General features: G+C 43.3%; 2 protein-coding genes and 1 long non-coding RNA gene across 7 annotated transcripts in view; 2 read left to right on the top strand and 1 right to left on the bottom strand.

The window, feature by feature from the left end:
• CNKSR2 (connector enhancer of kinase suppressor of Ras 2) overlaps window positions 1–4103 on the top strand; it is a 218505-nt gene extending 214402 nt beyond the window's left edge. For all 5 annotated transcript variants that reach the window (XM_074814671.1, XM_074814669.1, XM_074814668.1 and 2 more), the window contains one exon: window positions 1562–4103. In XM_074814671.1, the coding sequence (XP_074670772.1) occupies window positions 1562–1777 (216 nt within the window). In that variant the 3' untranslated portion in view covers window positions 1778–4103. The remainder of the gene's footprint in view (window positions 1–1561) is intronic.
• A 714-nt stretch (window positions 4104–4817) lies between these two features.
• Window positions 4818–7050, bottom strand: KLHL34 (kelch like family member 34). Its single transcript, XM_074814674.1, has one exon. The coding sequence runs from the start codon at window positions 7048–7050 to the stop codon at window positions 5263–5265; it is 1788 nt and encodes a 595-aa protein (XP_074670775.1). The 3' UTR covers window positions 4818–5262.
• A 1276-nt stretch (window positions 7051–8326) lies between these two features.
• On the top strand, window positions 8327–19120 carry LOC141920188 (uncharacterized). Its single transcript, XR_012622246.1, has 4 exons — window positions 8327–8486; window positions 12968–13150; window positions 16157–16267; window positions 18975–19120. It is a non-coding gene; the product is annotated as an uncharacterized LOC141920188 (long non-coding RNA).
• The last annotated feature ends 8391 nt before the right edge of the window (window positions 19121–27511 follow it).

Here is a 27511-nt window from a genome sequence, read left to right as displayed (position 1 = left end):
GGTAGTCATACCTACCGGTAGCTACTGCTGTTACCTAATCAGTTATTCTTTCTTTTTGTCAGTGCCTGTGATTTCTCCTTCCTGAATGCAGCCAATTGCACTGACCTGTTGGAGTTGGTGTTTAAGTCTCCTTGAATTTATCCAAATTAATAGCAATCTGAGAGAGCCCTCCAAATCACTTGTGGCTCTTGTTGTCCGCAAGTTCTCTGTTCCATCATCTAAGTCCTTAATAAAAGACCCCTCTGCTGTCTTTCCTGTGACACAACACAAAACCATTCTCCTGACAGCAAGTATGAGCTACCCAGCTGGTAGTACAGCGGTGTAGGTACCAGCCACAATCTGTGAGAAGCAGGTTATGGTAGTTCAAGCAGAGATATGGTAATCGGGAGTTCCCATGGTTTAATTTCCACTGATCATTCTCTGCTTGCACCTCCTTTTCCGAAAATGAGTATTCTAGCACACAGCGTTAATTAGCTGCTGTTTGCAAAGCATGAAAGATACCTTTCAACCTACTGCTTATGAGTGACGTCTGTGACCCTTCTGATCCTCTGCCATCAATGTGGGCTGGCACAGCTTAATATTTCCTTTTAATATGTTCCCCAGAAAGATTTAACATACTCGTAGCATGGACATGGAAAATATGAGTTAGCAACAAGGAGTGTGAAACCTGTTTGGCAGGGAGGATAGAGGGGAGGTTGCTGGTGGCTGTACCATTCCTACGCAGAGGAGTAGTGCTGGAAATCTGCATGTTAGCTGTGTTTCCAAGGCTTATGTCTGTTGCACTCAGCTTCCACCACTTGCAACAACCGCAAGTGGCTACGGGTTTATCAGAGTCTTACCCTGATCCATACTGGCTGCCTGTCATCTCCGGCCAGTGATTATGATACAGCCACATCCCCTGCCTTGATGATGGGTAAGGAGGTACCAGCAGCTATGTTAGATTTTCCCCGTTTCCGCCTTCTCTTTACCATTGCAGTGGTAGGAGGAGGTTGCAGCCAGCCAGCCCATCGCATACGCTGGATCTTTAATGAAGACAAGTTATCATTAACACGGGAGTCCTTGCACAAGCCTTTGCAATGTAGCGCTCAGATGTCCCCATGACAAGCCTGGTAAAAAAGGCTTAGCTCAGCTGGCGGGCGAGAGGCCATCTGTCTGCATCCCACGCACCCACGCAGTGTTTCTTATGCTGCTCAAGAAGAGCAAACAGATGGCACTTCATCGTGTGAAACCCATCTTGAGAAATGCAAGCAGCTAATAGTAAACACTACAGGGCTTGCTTTTTCATGAGCTGAACAAGGGGCGAGGAGGGGGAATAGGGACTGTTTCCGAGGATGCTGGACAAGGCAAGGGAAGCCCTCGCCCTGCAGGGTGACATGTGACACCCTGTAGGAAGGGCTCCTGTTTGCGAACGGTTGTATAGCAGTCAGATAGTCCCCCTGCTTTTAGGGACTCCATGGCTTGATCTTGGTCCCCCCCATTCTCTCCTTTCACTCACGTAATTGATTTTGCCAGTGACTCATCACTGGCATTGACTCTTTGTTTGTTTCTTTTTTTCTCACAGGCCAGGGAAGGAGAAGTAGCCATTATAGATAAAGTTCTGGATAATCCAGCTTTGACGTCTAGAGACTTTCAAGAATGGAAACAAATGTACCTTGATCTCTTCATGGACATCTATCAAAGCAGCACCCCGAGGGACTCTGTTAATGGCTCATCCGAGGTTGATGCACTTATAGCCTCTTTAGCGCACACTCACTCTTACATTGAAACGCATGTATAAAGGTCTCCCTTTTTGTCCATTTGCTACACTTCCAGCCCTTTACTTAAGTGCATAAAGTAGTTTTTATATCAATATGTGAGAGCTTTAGTAAATTATATTTTAATGTTACTCAGCTGTGTGAAGTAAACCTTCAATGATCAACTATACCACGTCTTTAATGAGGATTTGTATATTTTATATGCTACCAATGCTCTGCTTGTGTTTACCTTCTGTGAAATAACAAACATGATCTTTAGCTATGAAAGAAAAGTATTTAAAAGCATTTTTGGAAGACTGTGGCCTTCATGCAGGAAGTTCCACAAGCTAAAGGTTTTGTTATCGAAGGTCACTTTTACAATGATATTTTATATTATATAATTCCAAGATTGCATTACATTTTTGGAGTGCAGGTACTATTTTGGTGGTGGGGGAAAACCAATTTTTATATTTAATGAGAAACTCTAGGAGTTTTCTTAAATAACAGGGAAAAAGTGTAATGTGGTGATTGTTTCAGTTTTGTCAAACACACAAAAGGGTGAAAATCAGCAGACAGAAATGACTAATGTGAATTTAAGTATCAAAAGGTTAGGTCTTATTTCCTTGTGCTTTATTAAAGCCTATTGGTAAGGTTTACCATCAGTTCAAAGGGATGCTGGTTTGTATTCTAATTAAGACGAAATTATGTGTTATTTGTCTCTCAATCACATTTGGTTGATTTTTTTAAAAACTAGTCATGGTACTGTCATTTATGCTGCTTTTGTACTCAACGTATCAGTATAATGTGCAGATTTTGCAAAAGGGAAAATGTAGACTTTGAACATCCGTGACAGCGGCGTTTCTCCTGCTCAGAAAAGCACCAGTGGAAAAGGTTCCCAATGAAATGCTCCGAATCTGAGAAGCTTTGAAAATTCCCACAATAGAAAAGGAATTAATAGGATTTTTCAAGTAGTCTCCTATGTGTTTTCTGAGCTGTGAAATTTGGCCGTATTGTACGCAGGGAAAATTTGTGATAGGAGCAGAGCTGAGCACAGAACCTGAAAAATAGCTGAGCAGTAAAAAAGCCTCTGGTTTGCTTTTGAAGGAGAAGGGATGTCTCTGGGTTCTGCTGAGTTCACAAGCCAATTAAAATGTTTTAAACTTCCATGAGATATGAGATGTGCTGGAGACAACCCAGTGAATATGAGTAGAAATAGCTCCTTAGAGTTAGGCACATACCTGTAATAGGAAAGTGGGAGGGAAATCTTAAATCACATATTTACTTTTTATGGGCTTGTTTTCAAAAAGTGATCAGAGCATGACAAAATATTTCTGCTGCTTTTCAGTATTTTGCTGCATAAGTTAGGACTCATGACATGATTTAATAATGCTCATGTGAAAGGGAAAAACCTCCTTTGTACTTTTTACAGCGAGTTGTACTCTTTGCCAACTTTAGACTATTGCCTGTACAGCTCAGTGAATGTACTTTAAACTTTATGAGCTCTGATATTTCCTGGCAGTTATATCCATGAAGGGATGAAGGAAAGAATGGACAGATTTATTTTCTCTCTCCTTTCTTTCTTTTTATTCCTCTCTCTTTCTCTCCCTCTTTTTCTCTCTCCCCTTTCTCCCTTTCTTTCTTTTTCTTTTCCTCTTTCTCTCTTTCTTTCCTGTTGTTTTATTGCATTTGGATTGCAAATGTTTTGCAGATTTTGCACAATTGTACAGAAGAGTGGCCTTTCTGTAGCCCATTTTCAGTAATCCTATATTCAAGTCGATATGGATGACAAATCATGTATTAACGTTTGTATAGAATTCTGGATCCAGTGTAATATTTGTACCATTAGAAGAATATTGTTTGTATAAACTGGACATTTATTTACTGCATGGGTACTGACTTGTATATTAAATTTGTGAGGTTTTTGTATATTTCTCTTTAAAAATGCTTGACTTGAAATGGATTGTGCTATTGTTCCAAGCATTTAGATTCTCTTGCTATCGTTTTACTGGACCAAAATTAAATATATTCATATAAAAACCTCTTTATATCTGATGGATGTATATGCACATTGTGTAGTTGATTCCTTGTCAAAACCAAGGCAGTTCAGGAGACTTAGATCTGTTGCTATGCAACAGCTATTCTGCCTGCACTTTACATTAGTAAAGTCAGCTTGATTGCTTTAAAGGTGAAAATTAAACATTACAGTTTTTTTAAGCTAGTCTAGTGACAAAGAACATGTGTCCTATCCATTGTGCTGCCTTCTTTTAAGACTATTAAATGTTCTTCTATATATATTTTTATTGTATTAACTCTCAGCCTAGAAAGGGAACACTGTAAAATGAAATACAATAAATTTAGCTTTTAAATGAACATTTGTGACTCGAGATTCAATTTACTCCATAGCAAAGTGATTCTGCGGCATCTGACCATTTTGCCTGCATTTTACAGATCCACGTTGTCTTAAAATACCCCCATAATTTGTGCCTTCGAACTCTGCCAATATGACCAGAAAGAAATAAGACTATTGCTATGTAGGCAGACACTGAATAAAGACTTCTGAAAACCTTCAGTTACCTCCCTCCCCATCGTACTCTTTGATGAAAGTTAAACCCTTTTTCACTGCAGGATTCTCTCACGTACTAGCTATGAACAATTTTACCATTATGAGCAGGTCTGATAAAGCAGCGCATGCTACTGAGGTAAGTATCAAGGCATTAGTTACAGTAACTCCTGTAACAAGTTTCTGAGATTCTAATAATAAGTATACCCATTCAGCTCTGGCCATCCAAGCTAACACAAGGTTTGGATACAAAAGAAATGTACTGTACTGGTAGTGTGCATCTTTAAAATAAGGCAAAATAAGCATCTGAAAGGCAGGCTACAACAAAGGCCACTCAGAGAGAAATGGCTTCTATCAAACAATCACTGTTTTAACTTACGGCCATAACTGAGTCTACATATCAAAAAATCTGTGCTTTCTGTCCAGTAATTTCATGCTAGTTAGCTCAGACATTCTTGCCTAGTATGTAGCATATCAAATAATACCTTTTCCTTGGCAGTACTTATTATTAGTTCTCATAGGCATCAATTTTCTAGTCTTTATACAGCTCACTTTCATTTTGCTTAGCCATAGCATAAAAATTCAATAGCACTTACCAGCTGGGAAAATTACCTCTGATTAAGAACAGAAAAGATGGATTATATTTTTTAACCTTTGAAAATCTGACTTGCAACACATATTAATTGCTATCTAGGTATTATTCATCAAAAGTCAAGGATTACGATTCTTGCTCATCGCCTCTAAACATGCTACTTGCTACATCCTCAGTGAGATCAGCTTCCAGCTCTATAAATCCCAGCACCTTTTCCTGTGCTGGAGCCAGACTTTCTTGCCTCTTTCCACCAAGCGTTTGGCTTATCAAAGCAAAACCTCCACTCTGTCACGTTCAGTGCCATTGCCATTTTCTTCTTCTTCTCCGACCGCCCTGCTGGCTCATCGGCCAGGATGGTTATTCCTCAGCGTGTGAGCTCAGCAGTTCGGTGGCCTCTTCTGCTGGCTGTCACTGTCCTGCTCATCGGCCAGTTCAGAGAGTTGCAGTACTGCACACTGCAGCCCACACCAAGGCAAGGGGGCTTTGCAGATCTCTTCCCAGCCATCGTTGTCGATGTCGTAGCCAACCACGTCTTGCGTGGGGACTTCCTGTGAGTTTTGCCATTTCTTACCCCCGATGAGAAGAGCCGTTTCCTCTACCACTGCCAGGCCATAGCAAAATCGATCATAGATCAGGGGTCTTAACCGAGTCCATTGGTTTTGATCGGGGTCGTATCTTTCTATTTCAGAGAATGGTTCATATAATCCTAAAAAGGTGAATATGGCTTCTCTGATTGTTGCCATCTGATGCCCAAACCGAGCAATGCTCATGGGGGCTTGTTTCATCCACTGCCCTTCAAGTGAGCTCAGAGAATATACGTCCTTGCTTGCATTGGCTGGGTCTGAGTACTTGCCACCGGAGATGTATATAGTATTCTTGCAAATGGCATTGGCATGGCCATGTAACTTGCATGGCAATTCCTTGGCCTTTGTCCATCTGTCCCTGACGATGTTGTAGACTTCCACAGACGAATGCAGTGACCCAGCCTCACCCCTTCCACCAATGGCAAAGATATCCTTGCCTAGGACGCAACAAGAAAACTGGCATCTCTTTTCCAGCATGTCCGTGATTTGGGTCCACGTGTTAAATCTCGGATCATAACGATGGACCTTGTTCGTAACTGATAAGATCTTTTCAGTTTTAGCGTCACCCAGGACACCGCTTTCTATTTCCCCGCCCAAGACGTAGAGGAAGTTCCCCACCACGCACACACTGTGGTTCTGCACCCTGTCTTGCACCTGCGTGAGAGGTCGCCATTTGTGATTGTAAACATCGAAGGCCACCACATCGGTGACAAGCCCCTCACTTGCTGTCCGTCCCCCCAGCAAAATGATCCGAGTTTTCTGGTTCCTCAGCGTGGTGGACTTATCCTGCAGGACAGGCTGTTTGAAAACAGATGTATGGTAATTTATTGCTTTAATAATCAAGCACTTAATACCTGCAGAGAGGGGCACTTCTGACTGTGTGTAGGTTTTTCTCAGCTCTTCTACCGGGATGAGGCCGTATCTTATGTGCTCTAAAAGGCTGCTTGCGTGAGCCAGCCTGGACTTATCCTGTATCAGCCACAGCAGCACAAGATTCAGCAGGCGGGTTTCTTTCACCATGGGGAGATCTGGTGATTCAACCACTGCTAGCAAAGACCTGAAGTTCAGCTCCAGCAGTCCTGACAAATCCAAGTCCAGCAGCTTCCACAGATTATTGACAATATATTTTTCTGTTGCTGCTAAGGCATCTGGCAGGTAGAACTTCCTGGCCACATTGGCAGAGTAGCAGCAGTTCTCCAAGGCAAGATTGTTTACTAAATACTGATTGCACAAGCCAATAGCATCAGTCACTTGCAGGTAGCTTGCAGCTTCCAAGGTATCTTCCAGGCTTTCAAAGGAAAGGGGCAGCAAAGAAGTGTAAATAAAATCCAGGACGTGCTGGAGACCGGTCGGTGAGACAACTTGCAGGTGAATTACACTGGCTTTAGACTCTTGGGTATAACTTTTGAACATGGCTCGGAAATAGTCGCTGGAGCATGCCAACAAGGACTTGTGTGCAGGAAACTCATTTTCCTTCACTTTTAGCAAAATATCGCACAGAAAGCCCTCTGATCTCAGGGTCTGGTACTGGGCAAGCACGGCAGTGCAGTGAGCTTTGCAGTAGGACAGAAAGTAGCTCATGGTAGTCAATGCAATGCTTTCCCCTTGAGTTATTAAAGCTAAAACGCAATTAGATATTGAAACAGCTGCCCTACTCAAAAGCCATTGCTTGAATGCCCAGCAGACCTCCAGCTGTTAGAGTAAAGCCCAACCAAAAAAAAAAAAGAAATAGTCTCTTGCCTGGCATAGGGGGACAGTTAGTAGATTTGTAGTGAATTCAATGCATTCCTTTATAGAAAAAACAGCTGAGTGTCATAACAGCTGTAGGATGCTTACTTTTCTCGCCTCCGTCGCTTGAGCAAGGATGAATGGTCCACGGTTGTGCTGAGCACTTGCTTGGCTGGCCATCAGGTGACAGATGAGGGAGCTAGATGACAATCCCAACAAATGACATTTTGTGTCTGCTCAGCCGTCGCCCTTGACACTTCTTGCTCCGCAGGCAGATCAAATAGATCCTCTCTGGCTGCCAGCGCATGACTCTGAGCAGATACAGATAAGAAGGAAGACCTGGCTTTTCTCCTCTCTCGTTTGTATTTCAAACTCAAATATCTTTAGACCTTGCCGCCCCTGGGACAGCAGCCCCCTTTTCGTCCTCTTTTCACACTCTCTTAGGGAGCCTCAGCTGAAGATCAAATCAGCGTCCAGGGATTATTACGTGAGGATTTTCTGAGCCCATAAATCTTTGCCCGGCAGGCACTAAGACAACCAAAATATCATGATTAGTCACTGGTTTGATTTGACATGCATTTCTGGGCTCTTTGCTTCACATGACACTGCCATAACTCACAGCCACCAGAATAGCCTCAAGCACATCCCCTTGTCCCCCCTGCCCCAGGCCAACTCCAGGCAGGACAGCAAAGGGGCCAGGGACCGGGCAGACAGAGGAGCTTCCACTGACAGACACAGCCAAAGCAGCTGACTTGGAATGACCTGGCTGGAAATCACAAGGGTAACACATTTGCACAAAGCAGTGACAAAAATAGATTCCCCCAGTTTGGCCATAATAAACCGAAATCTGTTTATAGAGGATAATTGTGCTCTCGGTTACCAGCCTGAAACAAACCCAGAGCCCCCAGGCATGGGCCAGAGCTGACTCACTCGGCTTTCTCACTTTCATTTTGTCCTAATTAGAAGCACGTATACAGGGATTATCCCCGATTTTCACCCGTGCCCTTCAGGGTCTAATTTCTACCAGGAATAGTAGCTCTGGGTGTGCTACACATTCTGACCTCTTAAAGCTTGCTTTTATTTTTCTTTTTTTTTCACTACGTAACTCTGTGTGGAGGTGTTCAGGAATCTCCTGCCACCTTTCTTTCCAAGTCAAACACACTCAGGACTTGCAAACCTTGACAGGGTTGATAGGTGCCAGACCATTTTGCTGCATCATGAGCCAGCAGACCTGGGGCAGAGGAGGATCCCACAGGACTGGAAAATTTCACCTTTTGCTCAAGCCCAAGGTAAAGCCTTTTTACTGTATTTGCTTATATTTATTTATGTGATGTCCTGAAATTCTGGCTCATCCCCATAACTGAGGGGTGTTGAGAAGCTGACTGGACCCTAATGTGGATCATGCATGCTGTGTGACTGCTCTAGTGAACTTAAACTGTCTTGTTAAGCAGACTGATACCTACACATGTTCTGCTCTGTGGGGAAGGACTCCAATAATATCATTCTTCATTGCTATATAGCTCTGAAATTTTTTTTCCTGCTTGAATCCACTTTCCATAAATCAGGATCTTGCTAAAAAATCTTCACCCTTGCTAGCAAAATGACATATATGGGCAGTGGGGATGAAGGAGGAAAGGAATTCCTTGTTTCTCTTTCCCGGTGGCTTTGCCTATGTTCAAGTTGGGACAACTCTAAAGTATTTCAGATGTTGTTAGCAAAGCTGTGCAGTTGAGTCCAAGCTTCTGGTTTGATGCTTTTCCTGTTTTGGACGAACCAGAGATCAGGTACCTCTGTCACCTCTCGACAGCCATACGTGCTGGTGATGAGGTACCAGGCCTTAAATGCTCACACTCCTAAAGATACGGCTTTCCACATAAGGTACCAGATTTCAGTAACACGAGGTGCAGACAAACCTCCACTGTTTCAAAACAACAAGCCGGGGCTGTGCCATCGCACTTTCCCCAGGAGAGTGAGCAGTGAGCGCAGGGGAGCATGGGGGTATGAGACATGACTTGTAACTTCCTGAAACAGGGCCTGAAAGAAACAGGCCTGCAAGAAACAAAGACAGAAAACAGCCTGAGAGAGATAAGGGATGGGGGGGAGCGGAGGCCCTCCAAGCCAAGGAATGTCTCAAACACTCGTAAGTAATGAAACTATAGTCATGGGGTGGATAGTGTGGAGGTTGGAGCTGATAAGGCTGCCTGGAGAGCAAAGGATGCAGCTGGAAGGGGGAGCCCTGTGGAGACCGGACAGTTCTGCTCTGGTGCACCTGGTCACATTTCAAGGGCCATCTGTCTGATGAATGACTTTTGCTTCATTATCCATGAAATGCATATTAAAGTTGACACCCCCAAATATGCTAATGAAGATTAACAAGATCATGCTTATTACAACATCCCATGAAGAACCTTACCCCTCCCCATACATGGGATATGTAGGTATGTGGGTCAACCTAGGGGATGGACCCAAGGAAAGTGTGTATAAACTGAGGTGGGGAGGAGTGAAAGATGGAAAAAGAAAGAAGAAGGAGTGAAGTGAAGCGAAGATGATGGATGCACCCTTGAACCCTTGTTGGTGGGACTGATGCAGGAACCTGGACCGGTGATGTCTATTTCTACATCTCTCTTTATCTCTCTTCTTTTCTTTTTCCCTATTACCATTAAGTAACTCAAGGTATACTATATCGTTTGCCATAACTTGTTATATACTTAGCCAATTATCGTGTATCCAGCTAGTACATTGTGGGAAGTTAATAAATGTCTGTGTCTGGACTTCGAGACTTGTCTCACCATTGTCCACTCTGTTGGGGATTTACAAATCTAAGTCACTTGTCTCCCTCGTCTGAGCAGGATGTGGCACGGCTTCAGTGCAGGATTGAGTTTGAGGAGCAATTCTGCAGTAGTTTTTTGCATAAGCAAGTCCTGACACTACCTCCTCTTCGCCAACAGTCCTTGTCCTCCACCAGCCCTTCGCCTGTGCTGCCATGATTGCTCTCAGGTGGGGGGCAGGGAGGTGGCACATCCAGGAACTGATGCTCGGAGATGAGTGGAGGGAAACTCAAAAATACAGCAGCAGAGAGGTCTCTCTTGCTTGGGTCAGGTCCTCAGCCTCCCTCACTGTGTGGCCTCCCAAGCAGATGTAGTGCCCCAACACAGAGCGCAGCAGAGGTGAGCCACTGGCCTGGCAGGCAGCTGGGAACCCATCACTGGGAGAAACTCTTGGCACATGACGCCCACCCAGTGCACAGAAACTGAACTGGTCTTTTGTTGTTGAGCCATGGCCAACAGCCTCCTAGCCCTGGTAACGTGCCTTGTGTATGCTGGTAAGCCATAGAACCTGGAACTGAGGACATATAATTAAATCCTACTTCCCCCATATCCAAATGTACCCGAAAGTGGTCAGTGTTTGGTCAGCTGTGAGTATTGCCAGCAGCAGCCAAAATACTCTCCCCCCCGCCATCAAGCAATGCACTCCCAGGCAAAGGCAACATGCCTTTTCCTCTCCCTCAGCAAGGCCAGGCCAGGCACTGCCAAGGCTTGCACCAGCTTTGCTGGCATGAGCGAAGTACCAGCACAGCCCAGAGCACAAGCACTGGGACTTCAAAGAGGCCGAAGGAGGCTCCAGCTGAACATCCGTGCCTGTGCTCAGAGTGATGCCGTGTTAACCAAACTGGTTGTGCATCACTTGCTCTCCAAATGAATTCTGTATGTGGGTTGCAGTTTATACAAGTCAGTTGCCAGCTGATTACAGTGCATTGCCACAGGAGCCAGCGCTGGTTTAAGTGAACTGATTTAACACCAGTGCTGGATAAGCAGGTCCTATAATTGTATGCATATTTTCTGTGTGATTACTTCTCAGACCTACTTCATGTTCATGGCAAGCCAGCTAATAGAAATAGTAAGAATCATGATCCTTATAAAGTCGTTTATTTGCCCAGAGATTTTTTTTCTTTCATTTATAATTGAAATAAAGCCACATCCTTTCCTGTTCCTTGCTCTGGAGTGACAAAGAAAAAATTACCATTATTGAAATGAGGTTTCTTCCTGCTCCACTTTTAAGCAGTTAGCTTTGTCCTACTCAGTCAGCACCCTCCTTTGTCAACAGACAAATTATCTCCAGGCGGTAGCTCAAGTCTTTGGTACCTTTGGAGGAATATTTAATGTCCATTAGCAAGAGAGCAGTGACTAAACAGCTAATTTATGAATCTCAGGAAGAGACCTAGCACTAGGTGGGATGCAGTCAAGCCATCTTATTTTTCTCAGTCGTAATTTGGAAGATCAAATCTAATGTTTGACTCACTAGATGGTGCCTAAAATTAGGGAAACATTAGTGTTTCAATGATATTGATTTGCTGGGAATAGATAATACATTTTTAATCATGTGCATTGTTTAGAATTTAAATTAGATTTAGATTTCAGGCTTTTAGTATATTTTCTGTTGAAAACATTGCTACACTACAGTAGACAATCTACAAGAAAAAAGAATATTCAGAGGTGTGCTGTGAAAAATGTTGGCTTCCACACTTGCAGGGGTTTTTCTTCCTATACAAAGCTGAAAAATGGCCTAAATTGCAATGTCGTGTTTCAGTTTAAACTTGCAAGTAGGCCATCAGTTAATAAACACTTCAATTACCGTTATAAATTTTCCCAATTATTTTGTAAGAGTAAAGGTTATTAAAAGAGTTGTACAAGTAAAATTAGGCTCATTAATAACAAGTGGCTTACTGTAAAATATTTATTACAAAAATCCACAGTGGAGGATTTCTAAGCTATACTTTGTTCCAGAAGAAATCAGTGCAGGCCAGAGGACAACAGAGCAAATGCTTCAGATGCTTGATAATGTACCGCATGAACAAATAAAGCAAAAGCCAGCCAAATGCTGAATGTAACAGGGATGATGTAGCATATAGGTTTTCTAGAAACTACTAATCAGAATGATCGTATTGATTTAACTTGTCTTGTAAAAATCATTGGACTAGAGTCTGTACTTCATTCTTGAATAATCATTCACAATAGTATTTGGGTCACCCCATCTATTTAAAGCAAAGGATGTTTAGCCCAGGAAAACAGTCTTTAAGAACAAAACAGTAAGAGGGAGAAATTTTCTTGCAGCTAAAAGCAATGTCTGGTGAGATCATGTCTGTGTATAAAAGCAAAGAAGAAAGTTACCAGGTTGGATGAGGTGGGCTTAGGCCATGAGGTTTCCATTTTGGCAGGGGGAGGCTGGGGAAACATGTGGCTTTAAGCACTGTCTGTGTGTGAAGGAGACGGAGGTGCCCACAGGACACTTGGCCTCCCGTGAGCTGGAGTAGAAGGAAATCAGTGCAGGGCAGTGCATTTCCAGGCCTGTCAGAGGAGTCTGCAAACCCTCAGCACACTGTATCCATCCACATGCCACCTAGGAGGGGTCTGCATCTGGGGACGATGCTGGCGAGAAAAACTTTGGCTGAGTGCAAGCCTCCATCTGCCACTGGGGAGAAGAGGTTTAGTGCAATCAGGACTCAGAGCAGGGATCCCAGGCAAAGCCTGATGCAAGGCCATGTCTGCAAAGCCATGGCTGCATGGCAGTTTTCTGTGGTTTTGTGGAAAAGAAGAGGAAAGAACTAAATGCCATTGGCACACCTGGGTTGGGGGTGCCATGCCCCAGTTGGGTTATGCTAGCACTAACTAACTGATGTGAGAAAGCATCCTGTGTCAAACTGTGAAAGGCAACATGAAGTAACAGTCTCAATCAGCCAGTGCCTCATTTGTTTCCTCTCCCTTTTTTTCAGGTTCCCTTTTGTATGCCTTCTGTGAAGACAGATGTTGTTATGGCTCCCATCACTCTCTCAGTGGGTTAGACGTGAGCTTCCCCAGGACATAAAAAACAAGTTGGGAAAGTTTTTAACTTGGGTTCCCATTTCAGAGCAACTGCAGTGGGATGAGTCAGGCAATGCAGCTGCAGAATAACAAAGGTGAATGTGTATTTTAAGGAGCCCATTCCAGAGCAGATGTACTAATGGCCTTCCAAAACTTCACAGAGGAGAGAATGTCTAGTGGCACCAGAGGTGCTTTGCATTAAGCCCTCACTTTCCCCCAGCCGGTGGCCAGTGCTGCCCGTGCTGCAGCCAGGGCAGAGAGGGACCTGCAGCCCAGGAACACCTTCACTCTGCATCCAGTTCAGGGCTGCTCGGAGACCATGGTGGGTGCTGGCTTTGCACAGTGAGGACACGTACAACCCTAGCTGAAGCTACTCTGTTCACGGGTCACTTCTGCATGTGTGGGGGCCCCCTTGCTATCAAAGGAATATTTCTGACTCCCATGAAACACTCCTGCCTCCCCAAGACCTTGTGGCTGGTTGAACTGTGTTCCTAAAATTTATTCACTTGGGTACATCTAGTGGCAAAAGCTGCATCTTTGGGCTGTGTGACCATTAATGGCAGGAGAGCTGGGTCTTTCCCTTCTGTCTGTGGCTGGAAACACGCAACAGCTCCCAGCTCTGCCCCTTCTGTAGATAGCCCAGTCTACCCTGACATGGTTTCTGTGGTCCTAGTGATACAGGTATCCAGTACAAAAGCAGTATAACTGGGATCCACACCTCAGGTCTAAGAAAATGATAAGGAAATGGGGACTGGCTCCCCATGTTGCAATGGTTTCTTAATGTATTTAAGTTGTAATTAGAACTAGGAATTATTTTTATAGGGATAGAAATGTAAGGAACAACCAGTGCTCTGAGACCACAGAGGAGAAAACACAAATGATGTTTTCCTCTATTAGGACACCATATAGATAAAGTAAAGCTGCAGGCTTCAGAGGTCTCTCTGAAATCAAGGTGTTTTTCACATAAGCTGGTTAGGATTCAGTTCTTCCATCCTCTTCCATTCCCTAATTCACATTCAAGCAAATGCTCTCTAAGATATAGACTGTTGCTTAGCAAAGTAAAGGTTACAGTGTAATCGGCTGCTGTTAGCGCTGTTACTCTATGAGATACTGAGAGCCTGATGTTCACACTCAATTGATCACTAAAAGTGTTCCTAGAATCTGTACACTGTGTCATCACTGGTGTCATCATTACCAGCAGCAGCAGCATGTTACCTAGTGACTTGGGCTCAGTCCCTCCATGATCTGCAACTCTCAGGTTTACCCTCAGGACCAAAAAGGTTGCATCTGCACCTGCTAATCCTATTTCATTTGCTCACAAGCACTGAGGTCTGAGAGTGGAAAAGACAGCTAAGTGAGAGCACCCAAGCCCTCTCACCAGGTGAATTGCACCTGGAATGACTTGCACGTGCTGAAGGATAGAGGATGGATAGCAAGCCACCAAGTTTGTAGAGGGATTTTTATCTTAATGACTTCTGACTGAATAAAGCCATGCTGGAGTGTGGCAAACGCATTGATGGAATGTTTTATGCACCCTCCTAATCTTCATGAGTTACTGAATGGTGTGTGATTAGCAAGCTCACCAATCATTTGTCAGGCTGAGCTCAGAGCCAGTCCATAGTGGTATAAGGTACTGATGGCCTGCTCACAAAACAGTGAGAGGGACATCTTCCTCCACACTAGACACAGTCTCTAAATTCCACTCCTGGAAGAAATTTCTAGGGTAGTTAAAGGAACTGGACTACATATGTCAAGTTTTCTTCCACAAACCAGAGTCCCAGCAGATCATGGCTTCAGTCATCTCCCCTCTTCCCCCTGGTATGAGCTGGATGCATACTGGGTGTGCATATAAGCTGTGGATAGCAGTGAGACAAACCCCTCATCCCCGAGGCACTGTCCAAGAACTAATGTACTATGAGCTCATTTTTATTAATTTTTACTTTAGAGTTCTTGTGACAACAACAATGCAAATATTGACTTCCTTATGGAACTGCAAGGGTTTGCCTGCCCAGAAAAAAACACATAGTCTACTTAAACCAGCTCGAAAGGCTGTAGAGATACTGACTTCTGTTTCAGAAAGTTTATTTTGGTCACATCTGCCTAAGTTAAGGATTGACATAAGTTACTCTTGAAGGTAGTGAACATAGATAGCCCATGCTCTGAGTCGCAGCATGTATGCACCTGGCATGACAGTGCAGCATCATTTCCTTAGTACAATGGCAGAGTTTTCAGGGGACCTGTGGATTTTGCCTGAATTGGAAAAATCATCACTGTATGTTAACTCATCTGTCACACCAAATAAATGAAACTGTAGACAGGTAAAGAGAAAAGCACAGGGCAGATGGACGTGAAACCCTTTGGGGGGAAATGCCTAAGAGCAAACCACCTTCCCAATACTGCAAAGACTTACCTGTCCATTGATCTCCCAGATGGCCCAACTCTCAAGGGCACTAGGTGTCTCTCAGCAGAACCATGGGATATGTCTGACATTAGAAGTCAGCAGCCCTTGGATGGGCCACCCCAGCCTTGCTGAGGTACCAAGCAGTGCACCTGGGGTAAGCACACGCCCTCCTGAGGAACACAGGTCAGCCACAGATGCCCTCTCAGGTGGACTGGCAAAACTCCTCCTGCACTAAAGAGACAGTGCTCTTTTGGGGTGAAGATGGGGAATATGCTTCAGCAGGATGCCATGCTCCTGGATGCCGTGCTCCTTCCAGAAAACCTATAATCCTCACACACAGAAAACTAGTCGAGTGGCATCCTCCTCCCCCATTCAAGGAGGCAGCACTGATGTCAAGGAACCCCCTTTGAGCCTGACTGTGGTCATGTCAAAGGGGAGGATGCCAACAAGAGCTGGAATTAAATGAGAAATGTGGTTAAATGGAGCTACCATACAGTGATGAAAATTTGATATCCTACTGTTGAAAGGGAGAGGAGATTAAAAATAAATATACATGCTTCAAATTCTTTAAAATTACAAGTAATGACATTACTAGTACTTTCTGGAGGTCATGCAATGACAGCAATACAGTAGTTTAGGCCAAAGTTTACCACCTTGACAGGGTACAACCATGGCTTCCCTACCTTTTGGCCTCTTCCAGTCTTTCTCTTTGCTGAAATATGGTCCAACAAGCAAGTTACTACAAAGAAAATTTCCTTAATTTGCACTATGGAAATGACAAATCTGGTCAGAGGAAATCTAATTTTAAAAGGTAAGTAGTTTTATATATGTAGAGGAGTAGATAATCTCTCTGCTTACACCTTCATTTAGCTCACAGTAACGTACGAATGTGCCTATGGCCCTGGTAAGAAAAAAAGTCAAAGTTAATATATTAGATTCAATTATTAGTTCACAAACTAGGCCTGAGGCAGACTTCTAGACCATCACTATGCAGGGAGCTACTGTGCGCTGCTAACACAGCACTTCCATTACACTAGCTAAGCCAAAGCTTTTAAAAAGATAGATTGTATTAAGTATATTCTCCCATACTTCCCAGCATAAGCACCCTAACATCATTGCCAGGACTGGATGATTACACTCCTTTGAAAAGAAAACACTCAAGTTCAGGAGATGTCTTGAAATAGCCATATCCACTCACTTCTGACACCCACCAGTTGTACATGTAAAATAACAAGCAATCTATGAAAACAAACTGCACACCCTGATATTTCTACTTCTCCTGACTACGGTTAAGAGACTGTAAGTAGAAATAATAAAAAGGAAATTAAAGCAATTACCATACAAACCGCCCGTCCATTTTCCCCCAAGCAGGTTTATTTGCCTTTGACAAAACAAAACAGCTGTTAAAAGTCTGACAGATCTTCTACAGGGGGTTATATTTTGCAATTTTTTTCAAATGAGCTTTGTGATCTGTATTTTCTAGTTCAAAGTTTACAGAGTTGTATGGAAATAGGACTGGTTTTGATTCCTTTGAAGGCAATAAGAATTTTGCCATCAACTCTGGTACAAGCAGTAGTGCAACGTTCTTAGCATAGAGATGTTTTGGGGGCCAAACTATCTGTCTTAGCTTAAGTTTTCAGCCTTATATACCAGCTTTCTCACCTGATATGCAGAGTATATTCAGATGGTTCTGTTGGAATAAAGGTTGTATTAAAGATCAGACCCTTTACAACTGAACCCCTTCTCTGCTATAGAAGAGACCCTGATGAGTTTCTATGTACAGAACATTATTTTTAATGTGTTAACTCTTGATATGCAGACATTACATCATTGGTCTGTATGGGCTGAGCAGGCCCTAGTGAGCAAGGCCAGGGAAGGGCAGCAATGGTCTCTGCTCAGACACTGCCATGCTGCAGCCTTCACTGGCACTTTAGGGAGCAGAGTCTTCAGCCACCAGTGGTTCATGGCTGCCCTTGCTGTCACTACTGCGGATTTCACTTGGATTACTTCAGAAACAGATAGGCTTGCAGGATTGTTTCCTCTTGACTCACCCTCTGGAAATGTTTTCATTAAATGATAAAAAGGTTGATTTTTTTTTTAAATTTTTTTTTTTTTTTTTTTGGCAGCTAGACGGGTAGGGCCTTCTCCTGATCTTCCTCATATTTTCAGAAGTGAGTTACTGGAGAAAATACCACATTGCCACAGCCTTCAGAATTACAATACATTACCACAACCTCCAGAAAAGTGGTACTGCAAAGAACTTAAGTTCCTATAGGCCATTTGTGGTTTCCCATACATTGAAATTCTCAACTACAAAAATGAACAGAGAGAATAAATAGGCATTGCTAAGACATCAGGAACAAAAGTGTTCAGGGAATTTTCAAAGGCAGAAAGAGCAGTTAGAGGCCAGGGTCCCTTCAGGCAGCTACACCATCCTAATGGCCATTGCCTCATGATAATATCCTTTCTACTTACTAAAATGCAGTGATTCTGTGATCAAGGTGACACAAAACTGTCTGATTTGGTTCCGGACAGTGTTGTGTGCAATGGGCACTTTAGAAACACTCAGAAAGTGCTGCCAACTGCCCTCTCATAAGGCCACCGCTGTAAGTCACTTATGTCAATAAATCTTGTTGCTCTTAAATGCTTGGGTTTCTCTTTGAAACAAATATTTACCAGCTTCTGGTTTGCAGAGTCTTCTAAAGGTCACAGATGCTAGCTCCAAGGGGAGCCAAGCTATTCAACCTTAAACTATTTAACGTTGGCTTCCTGTGCAAGCCTGTATTGCCATAAAAGCAGGCATCACTATGGGACTGATGTGTAAGGATGGAGGAGTAAAGTTCTTCTCCTCTTGGCCCGTTTCAGCATGTTATTTTTAAAAGCTTATGCATTCAGTGATGGAAATGGACGACTTCATTCTGCTTATCCTTTTGGATGGGGTTGATGTGTCGGATCCTAATGGTCTACTGGGAAGTTAGAATTACTTTCTCATATAATAAATCTGGATGGAAGGGAGAGAAAAGGATTTTCTTGGATTGTTATTAGTGGTGAAAGTTTGTATTAAGAAAAAAAAATGTCCAGGTTTTCCAAAACTATTATAGCCCTTCTATGTCCATTACACAACTACATGTAGTAACCTGTCGCTCCAGAAAAGTTTCAACTCATCTTAGCTACTAAGCTCATCTCAAATTCCTAAGACTATTCAGACAAGAAATGCTCTCTGGCAGCTATTTCTTATACCCACCTTTCATTTCATTGTGACCAAAAATCCCAACCAGGAGAATTGCTGGGGAATCTATCATCAAATTTTGTGCCCTGACTCTTTTCATGATGACTCTTTTCATTTGAATTCCATAATTTCTAATGACACCAATTGCCTGCATACTCACCTGAGCTACTTGCCTGTGAAGGCAATAAGCTACACCCTCTGCCTGGTGCAGTGGTTTGGGGTTTGACTTTTAAACTTTTAGTAATTTCTCCTCCTTCTCTCCTTCTTTTCTTCCTTGTTTTGGTTGAAGGTGAAGCTTCAAATGACTGGGAGCTACTAGTTTGTCTCCTGACCAGGATCTTTTATCTCTTGCTTGGGTTCAGCAAGAACCAGATCACTTTCTTTTAAGATTCATTATTTTTGTCATCTGACCTTGAAGAATCACAAGAGACGAAGGCCCCCACTTAAGAGCTTCTTGCATGCCAGTTAACGATGCCTTGGGAAATACAAGGTTTGCTTTCTCACCCCTAAGATGGAAATTGATAGGACTGACTGCCCTGGTTTCAGCTGGGTTAGAGTTAATTTTTCTTGAGCTGGGAGAGGGCACAGCTGGAGCACCGGGTCCGGATTGGCCACTGGAGTATTCCATATCATATGATGTTATGCTCAGTATATAAAGGAGGCGGGTTCTCTCTCGCTTCTGGTTTTACGGTGGCAGGATCTTTGTTCTTTCGGGATCGCTGGCTGGGAGTGGGCTGGGAATCAGTTTGTGGGTGGTGAGCAATCGCCTTAGGCATTACCTGTTTGTACTTTCTGTTATTGTTTTGTTTTATTACAATCACTGAACTGGTTTTTTATCTCAACCTACAAGTTTCCTTTTGTCCTTCCAGTTTTCTCCCCCATTCACCAGGTGTGGGGAGGGTGAGAGACTAGCTGCATGGTGTTTGGCTGCCGGCTGAGTTCAAACCATGACACTGACATAATTTGCTTATTTGATTGCTCTATTCACTGATGTATGTTTCCTGCATAGGCATCACATGTAATATCACACATATATGTTACACTTATGCAGGCCAAAAATATCAGCTTTAAATTAGGAAACACTTTCTAACAGTAAAGATTACAAAATTCTCAGATAGGTTGCCTAGGGAGATTGTAGAGTTGCCATCATAGATGGATCTTTAAAATATGTTGTAAAGAATATATTCCCTACAAATCTGCCTGGAATTAGGTAAGTATAGCTGTTTGGGCTTGGAGGCAAGGAGGTGGATTAGATGGTCTTTTGAATCTCTCTGAGGGCTGTACTCCAGGATCTTTTGCTCATAAAAAGCCTTCAATCACAAAGTCCTGTGAACTATACAGCCTGTGTCTTACCAGGCCTTGCTGATTCACACAAGTAATTTTCTAAATAGAGATGCTTTGCTGAAAAACAAGCCTTAAACAGCAAAAAGCCTGGGATGCATGCTGGTATGTGATGCTTTGGAGACACCATAATTGCTCTGTTTGGAAAATTTACTCAGCATGTCAGTCAGCTGAAAATGTACTGGGCAAAGGGCATGCAAAGCGTCTGCCTGAAAGCACTGCCTCTCTTCTCAGGAAGAGCCATTGGAAGGTCACTGCCCAACATCACTGCTGTTTAAAAAGCTGTTCCCCAGGGATGTCGTGACTTGAGCACTTCTGCTGAGATCAAACCATAAAGAATGCATTTTTGACAGCTGACTAGAGTAGCATGGAAATGAACTCCACCACCACTGATGTCAGAGTTATTATTTTCTTTCTTTTTTTTCCCCTGTATCATGTAAAGATAAATAAAGAAAGTAGCTTTCTATTTTAGATGAAATTGGTAGAGTAGAAATAGATCTTGTTCTGGATATTAGGAATTTGTATTTCTGTGTGTCACTTTCCTTTGGTTGTTTTTCCTTGAAGAGAAGGAGCAAGGTGTTTAAAATATTAGTAAGCCAAAAAAATCAATAAGCAAGAATCTAACAACAGCCATGTTCTTCTATCTTATCCATCCTGTCCCATACCAAGTTGATACAGGTGCAGGAAAGAGACCCCCCCCTCCTTGAAGAGTTGAAAGCTGCTCTTCGTAAAGACTTGCTGGGCAATGTAACACCAGTATGAATGCTGGAACACAATGAGACTAATTCTGGAGGAATAATGCCTCCACATTGACATACACGTGCATTTCCTGAAATAAACATACCATCCTGCAATGCAAAAATCATTTCCCCAACATGCTGGTTCACTTGCTGCTCAAGCAGAACAGAATGACTTTGCAGTGGAAAACACAGCCAAACTAAAGAAGCTCTCAGAAGGCTGAGATAGTCCCTGCTTTGTGGGGAAGGGCTAGAAATTGTAGGCACCCAGGCTGCTCCACCATGGAAGTGAGGAACTCCCTGCAGGACAGCAGGGCAGGAAGCCCCTGTCATGTGGACTGGATGGGGGTAACATGGGAGAGACCAGGCTGGCAGAGGACAGCTCCTGTTGGAGGGAAGGAGAGGGAAGGAGAGGCCCCTAATCCTTCTTCCCTGCCGCCCTGGCCTGCCGCCACCCCAGCGGGATGGAGTTTGGGAGGCTGTGGTACCACCTGATGCCTTTCTGAATCACATTCTTCCCCAGGCTCCTCCAGACCCCATGATCTGCTGAGGCCCTTTTCCAGGTGGGTGCTGATGAGCCATGGGCTTTATCCATGAACTACCAATGCAGTAAATGAAGTTCACCCTCCCACAGGGTAAAGGATGCAGTTCAGCTTTTTTCCTCCCTTGCAGTCTATGTTCTTCCGAGTCTCTCTCTCTCCCCCTCCCAGTTTAACAAGGCTGCAGACAAAAGCGACTGCTGGTGCAAACCAGCATAGCTTCAGCAACGTGGATGGTGTGGTGCCACGCTACACCAGCAGATGACCTGGCCCTTGGTCCTAGGTCAGCAACATGACTGTAGCACATACGGCTTTCACTTGCCTTGCTGGGCACGCAGCATAGGCAGAGCATGTTCCTCTCCTCTCAGGGGCTACGAAAGAGCCCAGATGTCCCATTTGTGTCACAACAACTATATATGTATTTGACGCTGACTGAATATTCTCAACCGTGCGATGCCATCCAGTGTCATTTTCCCAATCTCCGCAAAGCTTTCCCCCCTCACACTGCCCTGCTTGATAGCTCTCAGTGCAAGGATGGTCAGCAATATTTTATTGAAGAAACAGGCAAAGCAAGGAATTAAGACATGGCCTCATTCAGAGGCATTAGTGCCTGAGTCACTGGGATGTCATTCAGGCGTGAGGACAGACTGTGAAGGCTTTCAGATCACATGCGTGCATGACATTTAGAAGAGGTAGGTGACCTCATGGGAGATTATCTGAGAGATCTGAACTAGCTATAGAAAGTGGCATTGAAAGCTTTCATTTATCCTCCCTAACCTTCAGCAATAAAAACAGAGGATGAGTGCATGGATGTGCATGCAAGAAGTGTGCGAGAAGCGCCAAGAACATTGTGAAAGCCAGAGGAGTGATAAACCATACCCCGGCTCTGGTGACACATGGCTGTCACAGAAAGAGGGAGGAGGAGGAAACTATGTGTTTCATGGGGGAGAATTCTTTATTTGATTTTTTTGTTTGTGCATTTGCTACTTCACTGTACAATAAGACAGTTAAGAATTTGTGTTCCTTTCCTAGTAGGAAAGCACAAACTTGGGTATTCTCCTGACCCTTCTAATTCTAGATATGGCCAATAGGCCAGGGCCAGCCTTGGCAATAACTTTGATGGCAACCAGCAACACTGAGAAGTAGAGCCCTAATTATTCAACCCCTCCCAACATCACTCAACCTCCTTCTCCAAATCAGCACCTCAGCACGTACCAGGACTTTTGGTGGGGAGCAAGAAGCAAGGTGGTTTTCCTGAGTTCAGTAACAGTAAGGATCCAAAGGCCCTTGAGATGTCTCCTTGAGCCTTTGACCTTCCTATAAGCATTCATTTGTCATGTGTCAGCTCAGCACATATACCTTTCCCCAGCCTGCCAGACCTGCTCTGGTGTTCCTGATTGAGCTACTTGTTAGAAAACTTGAGCAGGAGGAAAGAATTGGCATGGCAGCAGGGATCTTGGTAGCCCTGAAATTTCTTGCACTGCCTGACTTGTTTCTCAAAGCAGAAACCTACACTTATGCCCTCTTTGGCCTCTCACCCCCACCTTCCCCATCTCAGCCTCCATGAGTCCACGCCTCTTGCATTGTCCCCCTGCACTTGATCAGTCCATCTGCTCATATAGATCCTCCTTGTGTCCAAGAAGGCATGTGAATCCTGCCCCTCGTGCCCAAATGTGCCTCGCATGGTCAATACACATGTGCTAAAAAGGACAGAAAGTACTCTGTGCTGCATCATTACAAAGTCCAGTTCAGCTGCATGCAGACTTCTGTATTTCTGTTCAGGTCAGGGCTTGTGTTACCTGTTTCCTGATAGAAGAGAGATCTGTTAAGACCCATTCTGGCCCTGCAAATGATCATCTAGGAAAGTCATAAGTATTAGATGAAGAGCCACTGCATTAGATGAAGAATACTCTCAATAAAAACAATTGGAGTACCTGTAAAAAACATTTACAAAGAACGCAGCATCTGTGAGAAAGACAAATCTAATTCCAGTTTCACTAAAAATACAGCAAAGGATTAGGTCACTTTTCGCCGTATGACATCCAGACAAAATCAAATTTAATTAGGTACCAGACATGATTTACCAACCACCAGTGTGTATGAAACCCACAGTTGGTATCAGGGCCAGAACACTGTCACTTTGCTATTGCACATTGTTGTTGCACTTCGCTATTGCACTTGCAGTTAGTCACCAGTGTTCTGTGGAATATCTTTGACAATATCCACTTCATAGTTACTGCAAAGTAATGTAGTGGGAAGTGAGTAGAACATATGAACAGATGTGTTTATTTTATAAATTACTTTAGACTGCTTCCAAAGACACAGGAAAACTGGATTTTACCAAGTTTGACTGATCTTATATCCAACCCTTAGTTTTTTGTCTCTAGAGAACTGTTTTATCTTGGGCCATAAAGTAAGGAACAAAGCTGCAGTACTTTTTGAGGTCTGAAAAAACAGCTTTAGGAGGAGTTTCCTTTGTAATTATTCATCCACCAGTAGTACTAGGCAGCTTGTATACCAAAATTAGGATTTTTTTGCCAAGCACATTACTTAATCTGCTTCGTTTACAAAGAAAAACCCATTCAAATTAAATGTGCACACATTAGAGAAACCAGGACTTAGTCACAAGGGCAAAAGAAAATTGTTTCAACATTTTGGCCCTAAAGCTATTACCAAGAAAAATACAACTATTTTCCTTGGACAGCCTTCTCTGATTCTCTTCTCTCAGCATCAATTTTTTATAATACAAAATGGCCAAAGTGCTGTATTTTTATTGCATCTTTCAATAAATAATTTACAGACTGCATGGAACAAGAGATAAATAAAAGGGTCATCTTTATCAGCCTTGTGATTGCACTGAGCACAGTCCTGGTAAGATGTCACTGAACTCAATGAACTGTGTCTCAGGACTTTGATTTTGGGAATTCACATCCATAAACACAGTTGCATGTAACTACAGATGTTTTGCTGGTATGGTAAGTAAAGTAGTACAGTGGGGCTTTGTTTTTACTACTAAAGATAATAGTTTGCACCATCAGAGAAAATGCAAAACTGCCCGTTTAGTTCTGTAACTCAAGTTAAGCATAAAGCCAAGCCTCCAGAGTTTTAAGGCAAGTAGCACTATTTGTCTTAGAAATGCAGAAGCATTATAACCTTTTAATTGAAAATGATTAAACCAGAGTAATCAATTCAAATACATTCAAACTCACCAAAAGTTTTCAGGTAACAGTAATTATTATTTTACCTCTACCTTTAACCTTACCTCTAAGTGTTTGGATTTTTCTGTGCAGATGATCAGAGAAATCATTAGTGTGCTTTTGTTCAGTGGCTGACGATTAAAAGTCTCTCCCTGCATGTGTCAGGGTCTTGCTGTCTCATTAGACTAAACCCTTTGCTGCAGGCACAGCACAATAACTCTTTCTGTTTTTCTAACAGAACATGTCTCCACTGCATTGTTGAGCAGTTTCTCAGAGAAACATGTTTAGTTAGATTAAAGAAGTCCCTCTTTCAGCATTGGGACAAAAAAAAAATTACAGTGCAGAGCTCTGGGTAGGGAGATAACAAAGAAAACTCTTCCTCCACCTTACATGCACGGAGCTTAGTGACACCAAGGCAATACTGTCCCTTTGATTTAGTGTTACACCAGCACATTACGAAGACCAGAACATAGGAATGACATTGAAATCCAGATATTTTTCTTTATTTAATGGGTTCCTCATTAGGTAGGATAGGGGTTGTGGGGTGGAGGTAAGTTTATCTCTCTGTGGTTCAGTTATGATAACTATTTATTTTGCTGCAACCATTCCTCTGGCTTCACTGCCTAGGGGTGGTCATGTATCATCTCATTAGTAAGGTGTTAATATATAGCTGTTAGCAAGTTTAGCTCATACCGACAAAGACTGGCATGTAAACACATGAAACAGGCATGATTTTAGCATGATCTGTTATTATGTATTTCTGTGCTCATCTTTCATTGTAATTTCTTTCATCTTTCCTTAAACTTGTGCCAAAATGTAACATTTTTTGGGCAAAATTCTCCATGCCAGAAGTAATAGACTGCTGAGTTGCTTGGGGCATCTTTCACTGGTCTGTGTACGCCTTACAGTCATAAGACTTAGATGAAAAGTAACATACCTAGCATGTGATGGTTCAGACTAGTTGTTAAGAGTTTGCTAGCTGAGACAGAGATACTTCATAGGCTCCTTTCTTTTTAGTACTTAGTTGCTCATTTTATGCTTTAATAAAGATTCCTTGTAGCACTAAGACCTCACTCGGGGTCCTCACTGATCACCACATCCCATAGCTGTCAGTCTTGAGATGGTTTAAAATTATATGTATTTTGAAATTTCGTTTAAAAGAAAAATGAAGCCTGAGAAAAAATATTCTTTGCCTCTGCCTAGCTCCTCCCCAACATTAAGCTGTTTCAATGCCCACTGGAGTTACCCCTCCACTTTGTAGCAAGGAGATGAAATCTGGCAAAAGAAGCACATGTCTGTGTCAGGGATGGGGTTTTTTCTTTCACTTACACATTCAGACATGTTGACGGTGATGTAGTCCCAGCTCTCCCTATCCCCTGGAACTTCCACTATGAAGTTTCTTACCTTCTTTGTGTCCCCCAGGGCTTGGTTTTGGGGCCACTCCTGTTTAACATCTTTATTGATGATCTAGACGAGGGGATCGAGTGCACCCTCAGTAAGTTTGCAGATGACACCAAGTTGGGTGGGAGTGTTGATCTGCTCGAGGGTAGGGAGGCTCTGCAGAGAGATCTGGACAGGCTGGAGCGATGGGCTAAGGCCAACTGTAGGAGTTTCAATAAGGCCAAATGCCGGGTGCTGCACTTGGGCCACAACAACCCCCAGCAGCGCTACAGGTTTGGGGAGGAGTGGCTGGAGAGCTGCCAGTCAGAGAGGGACCTGGGGGTGTTGATTGACAGCCGGCTGAACATGAGCCAGCAGTGTGCCCAGGTGGCCAAGAAGGCCAATGGCATCCTGGCTTGTATCAGCAATAGCGTGGCCAGCAGGGACAGGGAAGTGATCTTACCCCTGTACTCGGCACTGGTGAGGCCGCACCTTGATGACTGTGTTCAGTTTTGGGCCCCTCACTACAAAAAGGACATTGAATTACTCGAGCGTGTCCAGAGAAGGGCAACGAAGCTGGTGAAGGGTCTGGAGCACATGTCGTATGAGGAGCGGCTGAGGGAACTGGGGTTGTTTGGTCTGGAGAAGAGGAGGCTGAGGGGAGACCTCATCGCCCTCTACAGCTACCTGAAAGGAGGTTGCAGAGTGCTGGGGATGAGTCTCTTTAGCCAAGTAATAAGCGATAGAACAAGAGGGAATGGCCTCAAGTTGCACCAGGGAAGGTTTTGACTGGATATTAGGAAGCATTTCTTTACAGAACGGGTTGTTAGGTGTTGGAATGGGCTGCCCAGGGAGGTGGTGGAGTCCCCATCCCTGGAGGTGTTTAAGAGTAGGGTTGACATAGCACTTCAGGATATGGTGTAGTTGGGAACTGTCAATGTTAGGTTAATGGTTGGACTAGGTGATCTTCAAGGTCTTTTCCAACCTAGACGATGTGATTCTGTGATTCTGTGAACTGTGAAAGGAGGGGAAAAAATGTGGCTTTACCTCTCCACAGTTCTCTGAAATTAGTGTTTTTAAAGTGAGTAAAGAACAATAAAAGCAGAGGCCCTGACTCATCTTGCCTTCAACATGCTTTTAGCTCAAGGGATTGTGTGTTTTCTCCTCTTTTTATCACTTCCATACTGGCAGGAACAATGCAGTCTAATATCAGTGACTGATAATGCAGTGTTGGGGAAAATTGTCCATTTTTGATTGAATAGAGATATTAATCATATCAGTATGTAAATGAAAGTGCTTCTTATGCATTCTGTCTCTTGACACTTCCATTTCAACCTGTCTTTTGGGGATGTTTGCCTCCAAGGAATGCATTAAGGGTAATCAGCCACAAGCATGTAAGGATGAAGCAGGATAGTAAGCAATGTTGGTATTTTATATTAAAAGTAAAAAATATGAGAATGTTCTTTCAATTGAGCTGCAGTGAGTCGAGTTCCTAATTTCCTGTACAAAGCAATGCAAATGTACATAATAACTTAAAATACAAAAATATTGCCGGTTAGCTTTTGTGTTGTCTGACGGAGAAAACAAGAATTAAACTGATGTCATCATTAGTAATATTCAACTTGAAATCTG

The sequence above is a fragment of the Strix aluco genome, chromosome 2, assembly GCF_031877795.1.
Source record: "Strix aluco isolate bStrAlu1 chromosome 2, bStrAlu1.hap1, whole genome shotgun sequence".
Lineage (NCBI taxonomy): Eukaryota > Metazoa > Chordata > Aves > Strigiformes > Strigidae > Strix > Strix aluco.
This window is presented reverse-complemented; position numbering and strand designations above follow the sequence as displayed.